This window comes from Martes martes (genome assembly GCF_963455335.1).
Source record: "Martes martes genome assembly, chromosome: 14".
In the NCBI taxonomy this organism is placed as follows: domain Eukaryota; kingdom Metazoa; phylum Chordata; class Mammalia; order Carnivora; family Mustelidae; genus Martes; species Martes martes.
In genome coordinates this window covers 13,642,087-13,654,676 of record NC_137902.1, presented here as the reverse complement: position 1 = coordinate 13,654,676, position 12,590 = coordinate 13,642,087, and the positions used below count along the sequence as shown (strand labels likewise).

General features: G+C 45.6%; 1 protein-coding gene across 6 annotated transcripts in view; it reads right to left on the bottom strand.

The window, feature by feature from the left end:
• Positions 1-571: 571 nt before the first annotated feature.
• The window catches only part of SHTN1 (shootin 1), a 97,484-nt gene continuing 85,465 nt past the window's right edge, over positions 572-12,590 (bottom strand). For all 6 annotated transcript variants that reach the window (XM_080822963.1, XM_080822966.1, XM_080822964.1 and 3 more), the window contains one exon: positions 572-2,364. In XM_080822963.1, coding sequence (XP_080679089.1) covers positions 2,142-2,364 — 223 coding nt within the window. In that variant the 3' untranslated portion in view covers positions 572-2,141. The remainder of the gene's footprint in view (positions 2,365-12,590) is intronic.

Sequence of the window (12,590 nt, the reverse complement as noted above, 5' to 3'; positions counted from 1 at the left end):
GACACGTGCGCTGGTCTTCCTGGGTTTTCCTGTCTCGGGCTGTTTGCTGACAATGGCACCCCAGCGGGCCAAACCTCCTCAACACTGATGTGAAAAGGAATACTGTAGGCAGAACAGGGGGAGGAAAATCCTACATCAAATACCTTTCTACCAAGCTGATTTTCAGTGCTTTGTGACCACTATGAAGGAAGAAAGCAACTTGGAACAGACAAGACGACTTTCAAAGTGGTGCCGGGCCCCGCAACACGTCTCACCAAGCGGTTACCTTCTTACCCTGGAAAGGACAGTGTCTTCCTAAGGGTATCATCCTGCTGCTGAGTGTGATGAAATACGGAATGATGGGTCTGTGTGTCCCTCTACTCCTAGGTGTATGTAAAACCCGTTGCCAGCAGTCTCCTGATAGACCCAGAAAGGAGAGCATGAAGAAAACACGGGGTAAAAGTCCTCAGAATAAACCACGGTGCCGATTACGAACAATGACTAAAGTCATCGACTCTTGGGCAATTTTCTTGCTGAAGAGTGACCGGTTTGGGGAACTCAACCAAAACTGTCAATAACCACAGTTGACCTTGAGTGGGAAACTGTCAGTGCTTTTTAATAAGTGTGGCGAGGAGAGTTCCAATCACAGCATAACAGAACTTGTCTCAGAGCTAATGCAGTCTGTAGTCAGTATATCCTAGAGCACTATTATTCCATTAGGAAAATTACAGTTGGAAAACATTACATTTTAATTCCCCGTGAGTAAACCGATAAGTAACTGTAAAATCATCACTGGAAGAACATGGAAACAGGCAAGCATAACAAAGCTACAGAAGGGTAATTATCTCCAAATTTAGGAAGTACATTGATTTCCCTGCCTACCCGCCTCTTCGAGCCTACGCTTAGCACACGTGCAAAAACGAAACACAACCACTGACATTATTACTATCATTTTCTTTTGCCCTTAGGTGAGAAACACCTGACAGCTACATGCTGAGCCACGCTAACAAAACTAAACCTTCCACTTTCTTTAATAGTAAAATTACCATTACTGAATCATTGTCATAAAAAATGCATTCAAGTACATTACCACTTATTTTAAATAAACACCAATTTGGAAACAATCAACGTGGAAAAAGCTGTATAAGTTTTTTTTTCTTTTTTAAAAATCCCTGATTACATTTCTATTTATTCACTGTGGTAGACTGAAACGTATTTTTAGAGACTAACTACCACTTAATTTCTTTAAGAAAACACACATACGCACACAACAAACCTGTGTAATGTAGAACAGCACTGAAGCAAGAAAACTGTGTGCTTATCACTTCTCGTCACTGTGCAGAAGAAATCGCGACAAATCGCGATAAACCACGATAAACCACGGTACCGGTGCTGCTCCGTATGGGAGAAAACCCGAGGAGCTCCGAGCACAGGGCTCACGGTTTACTGAGATAGTACCCGATGAAATCCCAGGCTGGGATTTCCCCTCCATTCTGCATTTGGGCCACCAGCGCATTCCCACCGGGGTCCTTGGAAGACTTTGGACACAGTCACTGGTGCACATGCCCCGTCCCAGAGCTGACAATGCATGCAATTAGCCTGGTCTCTGGGAGGGCTGGTTTGATGTCTGCAGCTCCTGACTTTGAAGCTTATCTCGGTATATCCTAGAGAGTGATCTGTACACCACAGTGCCTCACAATTTTCACGCTGCTACAGTTTCTCTCTCCAAAGATCAGACCGAAAACAGAAGCTGCTTTGGGGAGAAGGGGCTTTAAATCTCCTTAAGTTGGTCAGTTCTACTCGTCCACTCATCCACAGCGCTGCAGACTTTCAGCAGTACATTTGATGAGTGGTATGCACGTTACCTAAAAAGACAGACACCCGAATTTTCTGTGGCCTTCTAAAAGAAGTCACACTTAACACAATAATTCGAAAAAATATCTTATCCCTAGGAAGAAAAACAAAACCTACAGAGGATGTGTATTTTGCTGAGCTTACTTATGTTTATAGGTAAATTACTTACAAAAGTGACACCAGAAAAGAGCCCGCATTCTGAGTACAGTGACAAGAACAGAATGTCTACGCGCTTGCCAAAGCACCAGAACTGATCGCGTACCCCTCCGGGAAGGGTCTGTGCACCCATCAGCCCTCCGGGGTACGGATCAGCAGTGGGAGCTGTCTGCGTCTCTCGTTTTCTCAATGCCGTCTTCTTGGTGTTCCGGTTTTATTTCCTCTTCGCCATCCTTGCGTGGAGTGGAATCTTTTTCAGTGACCTGGTCTTTGGTTTGGGGTTCATGTGTGGAAACAGGATCTAAAACTACAACGGGTCCTGCTCGCTGCTCGTGGCCAGAGCTCTCACTCCTGTGTCCGGTGTTACTGAGAGGCCTGGAGGAAGAACAGTTACACAAAACAATAAAAAGCAGACAGAGAAAATATTTGGCTTTCATATTCCTGGATTCAGACCAACAACAACAACAAAAAAACCCCAAATGCTCTAAGTCTAATTAACATGCACAAAGTGGTCTTTGAGGTGCCAGCCATTAAAAGAAAAAAGGAGCTATTAGATGACATTAGGAGCGCGAGGCCAGAAGAAAGAAGGCGGAAAAAGTCAGAGCAATTAACTATGGAAGTGTTAAAAAGCCAAATGCACCTACCTGTTAATTACACACTCTTCTCAAGAAGTGCAAAGCTCCTGGGTGCCCTGCGCCTCAGCCCCCCCCCCCAGACTCCTGTCCCACCTTCACTTAGCCAGGAGCCCCTCAGTCCCCAAGCCCACCCCCTGGGCGTCCCTGGGGACACCTGGTGGCAGACTAGCTCTGAGGAGACCACAGCGCTGAGCGAAGTGAGCCACCCCCACCATGGAGGGAGAGCCGAGAGATGCTCCTGCCAGGACGGACAAGAAGAAATCTGGTCAGGCCCGGGGAGGCTCAGGGAGGAGTGAGGGCCGATGGAAGAATCCAGGCAATAAGCTAAAACGCTAAGTGACCATCAACTCTTTCTAAAAAGGAGAATCGTGCTCCTTGAGAAACGTCTTAAGGAATTTCAGAAGCTGTTTCCTTCTCCACAGAGGCTTCCGCTCTTCCCTTCTATTCTGATGCAAGAAGCTTCCGCTTCTCAAGTGACATGGGTGACCGTCTCTGCGACAGAGCTGTCCGTGTGCTCTCTTGCCACGGGTCAGGAAACCCGGCCGCTGGCACCTACTCCTCTCAGGAGTCCTGGTCAGAGGCCACCCTCTGAAGGTACTGGGGTACCTGGCCTGATCCTGAAGCTGGAGGGGTGTGCAGCAGGCAGGGCAGGGGCTCTTCCGATGTATCTGGTCTTCTTGGCAAATGCTAGGACGTTAAGCACGAACCAGCCCACCCCCGTCCCACCTCTGGACGCCAGGACTTGTACTGGGGAGCCCAGTACAACTCCTGCTCCTTGCAGGAGTTGATGCTACTGTTCCCCGACCCCGGGAGCAGGCCTGAACCACTGGCCAGACACTCCCTTACCACCTGCTCCTTCCCCCTTGCCGGACTCCCCAGAGTCATTATGGAACACCGGGTAATTAGCTGCCTAACGTCTGTCTCTTCAAATAAAGCGTAAGCGGCCACGAAACAGGGATTGTTAGCCTTGTTCACACTTCTACCCCGGCACCTAGCACGAATCCACTTGTGGCGTAAATGGGTGGATACTAATGAAGCGTTGAGAGGCTCAGAAACCCAGGCTTTGGTGTGAATAGGTCTGGATGTCTCTCTTCTATAACAAAAATAGCAGAACAGATGCACAACTGAGAAAAAGCAGCCCCCAGGGTCCAGCCCCAGGTACCACAAACTCAAACCCCACAACCGGGGTCTTCCCCCTTCCTAACCAGCACTACGGAACCTGTCCAAAAGCTTGGAAGCCACGCCCCCTGGCTGCCCGATTATACTGTCATTTGTTGATGACGACCAGGTCACAAACGCACAGGGTCTCCTGTGGCAGCGGTGAAAGCACTGGGACGGCCGGAAGCGTGAGAGGGAGGCCAGATTCGGCAACACCCTTGTCACTAGCAAACACCAGGACTCTACCCGTCAACCTTGGCCAAAGATCCACTTCTCAGGTCATCTGTTGCTATGCTTTGGGAACTTTCCCCCCAGTTTCCCCAGTGGTACCTGGTTTGACCTTCTTGGACCCAGGTGACACCTGGAAGACAGTGTCCACTAGGGTACAGGCAGAGGAGCCGAACCACTATGAGAGAGACGTGGGCTCTACAATCCGAATTAGTTGTCAGGCAAGGGAAAGAGCCAGTCCGTGTAGGGAAGTCTGTGGCCCCTGTGTTGGAGGCTGGGCCGGAAGTCTGCAGTTCCAGCAAGGAACTGGAGGGTGGGCGAAAAGTGGCAAGAGATGGAAGACAAACCAGAGGTGCATCTGTCCTGCCCGGTCTCCAACCGCGCGATGCAGACCACCTGCAGGACACCCTGAGCCCGACACGGGGAACCGCACACACTCCTAGTCTAAACTTTGGAAACGCTGGAGGAGGAGGTGGGGGAGCTGGGAAAACTGTGGGCCAACTAGGTGATACCTCACATGAACCACAGTGGCACCCGCCCTACGAGGACTTTGCGGGCCTTCAGAACAAAACAAAACAGATGACTACTAGGCCTCTGCTGCCTTCTCAATCTCATGCAGAGTTCTCTGGTGGCCAACCCTAACCTGGAGACAAAGGGGCAAGGGGATTTTAGGAAATGAAGCGCCAGCCTAGCGAGGTCGTTCCAGGCAAAGACACAACCGTCCGTAGGTCGGCCACCAGCCCGGCTCCGCCATCTTGTCGCGGAGCCCACCGCTAGCTAAGCCAGCCAGTCCGCTCTGAGCATGGCAAGGAAGCGTCACCTCATTCCAGGTGAGCAACTTCCATCCACCCACACTGATCTTCCTCCCGCAGAACCACCGCGAATGTTTTCAAGCCCGTGTGTGTCTGCAAGTGAAGGGGGGATGAACACATCTGAAAAAAGCTTTCTGCCTCGGCTGGAAGTGAAAACTTCCAGGAGATGCTCTCAGGGCACAGATACAAAAAGATAACTGGATGTCAACTGAACTGAAAACTCCGACACCCTGTGTGGTCAGGATGAAATTGGCCCGAATTGTCTCCGTCTAGAGAATTGTTCTTCTTTCCTGAAGTAAGTTTCTCAACTGCAGATTAATCTATTATTAAGTCACCCACAGCCTACAATTTGAGAACTCTTTTCCTTTGTTGATTATTGCTGAACTTGGCGCTGTGGGCAATTTCTCTGAGTCTCTGCACTGAGAGTCAGAGTAACTGATTTCTCCAGGATAATGACCACGGACTTGGAATCCCAATGGGTTAAGGCTAAAAGGCACTGCAGCCATCATCGAGTCCAAGTGGTCCTTTAACCGAGGAGCAAAACGAGGCTGGGAGGCGAGAACCCGTGGCAGAGTCAGGTCAAGAGCTAGGAGCCATCTCTGTTTTCCTGCGTTTTCCATGAGGCTTACCCCAGAGGGCTTCTTCCAGAAACAGGATAATGATGTCACAGGTTAATTTTGGGATGCTTACTGGTTTATGTCTTTCTGAATCTGTTTTCAGATGTATGTTTCAGAGTCTGTCCCTTTCAGCTATGCCTTGCCGGTTTCCCCTCTGTTATCTTGTAACTCCTCCGGATTTGACACATTAGGCCTGGGCCTGGTCCCCACAGGGAGCTGCCCCGGGCCCTTCCGGAAAGAGAGACCTTCCTCTGCAGCCCCCATCTCTCTCCATCCCCATTTCACAGGAAGAGCGAGAGAGTACCATCAGTGACAGTGCCAAGAACCCAGGCTCTTGCTCTGGGCAGTCACGGTGGCAGATTCTAGCAGGTCAAAGCTTCTCCCCTAACATAAAGTCCCAGGGGCTCAAATGCAACAATCCAATAGGAATTACAGTAGACTATCATTCAGTTCCATTTTCCTGCTTTAATTCTTCACCTAAGGGCAGTGACCACAAATAAGGAATTAATAATATTTAGCAATCATGAAAAGTATGGCAGATCTTCTCCTGTACGCTACAAAATCTCCAAGTAAAACTTAAATGTTATGGGTGTTCCAGAAAGTAAGACTAAACTCACGTGCCATTCGGGTTGAAAGGCATGACAGACAGGAACTAGTCTAACCTCTCCATTTGTCAGATGAAGACACCAAAGAAGAGTGAGTTAATCGATCTGCCCGAGGGCGCACACCTTGTTAAGAGCAGACACGGGACTAAAATCCTGGAATCTGGATTTCCGGGGGTTTCTTTCTTACCACAACATACTGGTAGTCGTTTAGGATCCATTCAAAATATTTTCATGGATCATTTTAGAAGGTTTGCTCAAGAGCTGTTTCAAGACAAAAAGAAAAACCAAAAAAAAAAAAAAAAAGCGAATTAAGAGCTAAGAGGCAACACAGTGATCTGTGCCGCTCCAGGAAGCCGGATGGGTGCCCTCTTAGAAAGCAGCTGCAAGGGAGCCAGAGTGCAGGGCTGGGCACGTGGGGCTGCTTGCTGGTTGGAAGAAGGACCCAACTCCAGAGCACAGGGGTACCAGGAGCACCCGAACTACAGGAGACAGCACTGCCAAAGCTGAGCTTCCAGAAAGGGACTCGGTGATTTCTCAGACTGTATTACAAGAGACGAAAGAGCAGCATTCTAATTTTTTTAAAAAAAGCACATCATTGTTTGCATTCAATGAAACTCCTTTCAAAATCAACTTTCCACATTCCAATTATATTCAACAACATTCTAGCTAACATTTCGGCTGCAATTCAAATTAACTAATGCCCAAAAGAGCCCTAATAGACGTGGTTCTGAGCTCAATTGAATACAATCAAAGCTCATGAAATGAAGGGGGAAATGCTTATTTCATGCAAATTCTGCATATCACTCAAGCTTAATTTTACTGATAATATAAAGGTGGGACATTTTGAACATTACAGTGAATGAAACTTTTAAGCGGCGAGAGTTATTTTATAAAATGCTACCTCTGAAAAGCTGATTGCCAAACAGTATAAAAATGGTTTGAGGCATAAATGCCAAGTTCATTTCTACTTCACTTCTGAGGTAACTATCTTTCAAATCGCAACAGCTGGACTATTTAACACAATCTGGTGAATCAAAGTATAGTTCTTCTCTGGTCTCCCAGTGGGACGTCTGCATTAGTCGGTGGCAGCCATCCAGCAAATGACGCACAGCCGGACGGTCTGAACTCTGTTTCATTTACAATAAAAATGAATAAAGCCGCAATCATATTTACCACCTCCAAGGACAGAAAACGGAAAGATTTAAATTCGTCTTTATAAAGTAGTTTCCTGGGAAAACTCCAAAGAGGAAGTCAGTTTTTATATTTTCCCTGGTGTAAAAATAAGAAGTCTTACTTTGTTTTCGAAGCCCTTTATACAGTCACTAGGGCAGGGCACAGGGGCGGCTCTGTAGCAGACGTAATGTTTATTGTTTCCCTCAGGCACCCTCTTTTCCAGGAGATTTTAATACACTTGTCCAAAATCTCCCAGAAGAGTTTCAAATAGAAGGTGCAACTGTCTCAATGATTTCCAATTTTAATACTTTCAAATATAAGGAAGGTAGAACAAAGCTGAATTCGTTTGGCTTTGTGTACTTTTCAAAACTCCATTTTGGGTCAAAGAATAGTTTTTCGATTCGGGTCAGCTTCTCTATCTGATGAAAAAAATAGATATAATTTTAAAGTATGAAAAAACCCCCAAAAACATAGCACCGTGGTTTGAAAATCTGACATCAGCTATCAGATGCTGCTTTGCCCTAAAGACTAACAAGAATTCCTCCTTAAAAGAAGTAACAATGGCTGGGCAAAGACATCTGTGTCCACACGGAGCCGTGTTTTCTTTAGTGGAGTTACTGGAGCACAGGGATCTCGGTGCATGGGTTCTGGCCCAGACGCGGTGGGCACCCCGAAGACTCGTCCCAATTCCCTTGATCCTAACATGAGCGGGACGTGGACATTCACAGATCCGGAAATACCCTGGCCCCAGGGAGGAACCCAAGGCCATTCTCACCAGCAAAACCAACACCGATAAAGCAGGAACTAAGATTGATTTCAGCTCAGGCAAAGATTTTGAAACATGTGTGATACTTTTTTGGGCTCCTTTTTAAGCTTTCTGTAATTTTCCACCACTTTTAAGTCACCATGAAAAATCCATCCAGATCCCAGCTGTTAAAAAGTGAATGTTATTTAAAAGTATTTTAAGAGACATAGTCTTCTACAAAATTTACCATATATACCACTGGCTCCTCCAAAGGGCTATCATGCATACAGTGTTGCATTTTTATTTTAGGCTTTCAGAACAATATTTTAAAAATTTCAAACACTTCACCTTACATTTACTTTGTTATGTATTTTAAGATGGGAGGTCACAGCGAATTCAGTGTGCCACTTTTCATACACAGGACAAAGTATATTTCAAATGAGATGTGTTTATCAGGTTCCAGAAGTGAAGTCAGTTTATTCCGAGATCTGAAATTGCATTTAAGTTTTAATCTGCGACTTCTGTTTGAAGAGATTAAAAATCTCCCCTCAGCATCACCATACACAACAAAAAGGAAACAAAACCACTAAAAGATGCTTAAAAGAAAAAAACTGCAAAGTACGAAAGGCAATTTGGTTCTCTCTGCAGAAATGATACATTTTATGCTAAGTCTCTTAAAATCATAGGTGTTTACAACCAGAGGCAAATGTTAGGAGGCAATTAATTCTTTGAGAGAATCAACCATGACTTGGTAGCATTTTTCACAGTCGTTTTGCAATTTACTCAACAGAATGTTCACACTAGATGTCAGACAGCCTCAACAATTAACCTGGAAGAAGGTGTTCGTACAGCGACTCAGAACACTTGTTAGACAATACCCCCGGGCGGACCTCTCCGCCCGTCCACAGGAGAACTCCCGGGGCGAGGTGTGGGGGGGCAGGGTGGAGAAAAAAAAAAAAAGATGAAGTGAGGGGATCTCAACTTCCAGAACATCCAGTTGTTCTGCTAATTTTGTTGTTAAGACTTAATTATCCATGTACAGGCACACAAGGAGAACCTTTGTAGCGGGGCTTTGCTGAGCAGAGCTGTTTCCTGCGGTGTGAGTACACAATTCGACAGCACTAAGATTACAGTGGAGGGCACAGCAAATCCTTTAATTGTATAAGAGCATCAGATTAAGCAGTAACTTCCATGCGGTTCATTCTGCTGGCTAGTAGCCTCTTCTCAGAAGCAAATGTTTACTAAGGATAGGGAAGGGGCTCTCCATTCTCCCCTCCACGCCATGCACACACACACAGATGCACGTACACACGCGCACACTCACACACACACACAAAGGAAGAGAGAGGAGGAGAGAGAGAGATGAGGCAATGGTGTCGGATGAAAGAACAGGAAGAAAACCCGCCCCTTCCACCATGGGGACTAAAAACTCCATTTTCCATGTGAACAAAATGTTGACCCCAACCTCTCTCAAGGAGTAGGTATATGACCAGCCAAATTCATTTCCAGCTGAGGTCAATGTTTGAGAGAAGCATTTTATGCCAAGCTTCCCCAAAAGTAAGTGAAGAATTTCGAGTTCTATTTGGTAACCTATTGCAAAAGCACAGCTTCTCCAGCTCCAACCCAAAAAAGCAGCACTTTCAATTTCATTTTTCTACAACAGTTTTATACCAGAAATAATGACCTAAAACTAAAGAGACCAGTTAGAGGTCAAATGATGATAAAATCAATCTTACTTTTAATTCAAAACCTGAAAGGCAATTAGGTTTTTTTCTTTCATAGAAATGTTTGATCACAGTAACCTAGAGACATCTAACGTTAGTCTTTTATCAACTACCCTTTGCCATTCAGTTAATGGCTCAAACAAGATGAACTCTTACAAAAATAAATCTGCGTGGGGACAAAAGACACATGTATTTAGAGATACCACAGACCTAGAAATTAAATGCAAATTACAATAAAAATGGTTTCAATGGAAATGGACATTTTTCTACTTGAAATTGAATTCTGGTCATTGATACCTGGGCTTTTGTTTTTTAAATTCTTGTAGGGCATGGTGTGGCCTGTTTTGACCTCCTGAACAAAAAAAGGCAAGCTAGGGGCGCCTGGGTGGCTCAGTGGGTTAAAGCCTCTGCCTTCAGCTCAGGTCATGGTCTCAGGGTCCTGGGATCGAGCCCCGCATCGGGCTCCCTGCTCAGTGGGGAACCTGCTTCCCTTCCTCTCTCCCTGCCTGCCTCTCTGTCTACTTGTGATCTCTGTCTGTCAAATAAATAAATAAAAAAATTAAAAAAAAAAAAAGGCAAGCTAGCTGCCTGTCTCATGGCTAAAAAGTACAAGAGTTTGGTAAAGCTTAGAGTTTTGGGGGGAGATCTGGGGTTGAAAAGAAGCATGATGAGTGAGAGAAGTGTTCTCTGGGTGGGTCTCTGGCAAATGCGGCTTTAACAGTATCTCTGCGATTGAGGGCCAAGAGATGAAGACCCAGCTATGCAATCACTGAGAAGCACACCAGTGATGACGGAACCTGAGTCCACTTTCAAATGGGTTCTCCCCTTGGAAGCTAGGTGTTGCAGGAGTAACTAGATGAAATGAACAATCATCTTGGAGGCCGACTGCCCTGTTTAGCGGTGACTGTCAAGACACTGACCCTCCTGGAAGCGTTCATAGGAAAAGTGAGCATGGTTGAATAGAGCTCAGTACGGATGGGGAGGACCACACCCGTTCACGACGCGCTTCAGAGACAGAGAAGCCAGCGGACAAGAGCGCATGACGTCACCGTGGGCCCTGCCGGACGGGGAGGCAAGACTCTTTGAAGATCTGCTCAGCTCCTTCTCCATACTGAAGGCCCACCTGGTCTGCCTCTCTCTATAACAGAGATGTCCTAAAAACATGACGACCAACGGACACTTATGCACAAACTCAAAGGAGCTAACAGGGAACTGACCAAAGACGGAGGTGTCTCAAAAGGGTGCAGCACACAGTCGATACAACAAAATTTATTTTGGGCTACAGAATATATCTTTTTGAAACTATCACAGCAGTGACTCACGTTTACTTTATATTGCCATGTTATATTATGATTAAATAGAAAGCACCTTTTGAATGCAACGATGAGTTAGATATTTCAAGATTTTGACTCCCGGGGGAATAAATTATTCTTCAAAATGTTTGCAAATGTCAAAGAAATTTAAAAAATGTGTAAATGAAACTTACGCCACAGACTCTAAAGTCACTTGGGCTGGTTTTGTGATATTTTGTGAAAATTTGCAAAATTTGTGAAGCTTGCCTCTTTTACCGGACATTTGACACAAAAAAGACACATTAAAATGATTTATTTCACCTACTCTTTAAGTCTTCATGCTAATTCAGATTGGCTCCTCTTTTCAGAATTGTTTTACTGGCTAACACTTTCTTCCCTTGGCAAGAGACTCTGTGACTGGTGAGGTCAGCCTCAGGAGCGGGAGGGGCAGAGGGCTGACCTACCCATGAGGGCACAGGGTCAGAGGAGCAGGACGTGAGCATCACTGGGGGCGGGGAGGGATTAACCGCAGCATCACTGCTTCTAACAGAAGACAATCATTCAGGCAGGTTCCCCTCCATCCCTCAAGCTCTTAATATGCACAACACAATACAGTTCAGAAGCATGGGCTCTGGAGGTACAGTGAGATCTGACCTGACTCTCGATGAGGAACAGAATTTTGGGCCAAGTGTTTGCCTCATCAAGCCTCAGTTTTCACATCTGTAAAATGGAGCTATGTCCAATCTGTACGTTTAGAAGAAATAAAATAACACATGAATGTATAGGACTTAATAAATGTTAGTGAAATAGAGTAACAACAGCAAAACATCCAGAACTTCCAAAATGGAAACTGGTGCCATTACTCATTGTCTTATCTATAATCAACATATATCTCCCACTGGGAGCAATTAAAGTACTTCTCCCCTTGGATAGATATTGTTATAATATGAATATATACTTACATATATGTTGTAAAGAATAAAAAGTATTAACTAAAGAAAGAGAAAACACATATACAATGGAATGTCGTAGGCGTTTCCCCCAAACTGTTTTCTAAGTCCCCACCACCTGTAACAGTGGAGGACATCAGGCCCCTGCATTCTATTGATAACAGAGCTAACATGTTTCAGGGACTTCACACAGGCTTAGAACAAAGACAGCTTCACCCGTATCTGCGTATACTGTGTCACATTAAAAAGTCTATAGCTGCAATCGTGGCAAACTGATGGCTATTTCTAAAAACTGAACTCACTTTCCAAAGCCAAAGTGATTTGGAAGCACCGAACATACAGTGGAGATTAAACAAGACCATATCACTTTTTACCAAAATAAATGCTGACACACAGGGCACCTGGGCAGCTCGTCAGTTAAACGTCTGACTTTAGCTCAGGTCCTGATCTCAGGGTCCTGGAACTGAGAACTGTGTGGGGCCCACTGCTCAGCACGGGGTCTGCTTCTCCTTCTCCCTCCTGTCCTGCCCCTCCCCCTGCTTGTGCATAAATAAATAAATAAAACCTAGACAGATAGAGAGATGGATGGATGGATGGATGGATGGAGGAATGGATGCTGGCACTAACTCTCCTGCAGGACCAGTTGTCCAATTTTCTCCCGT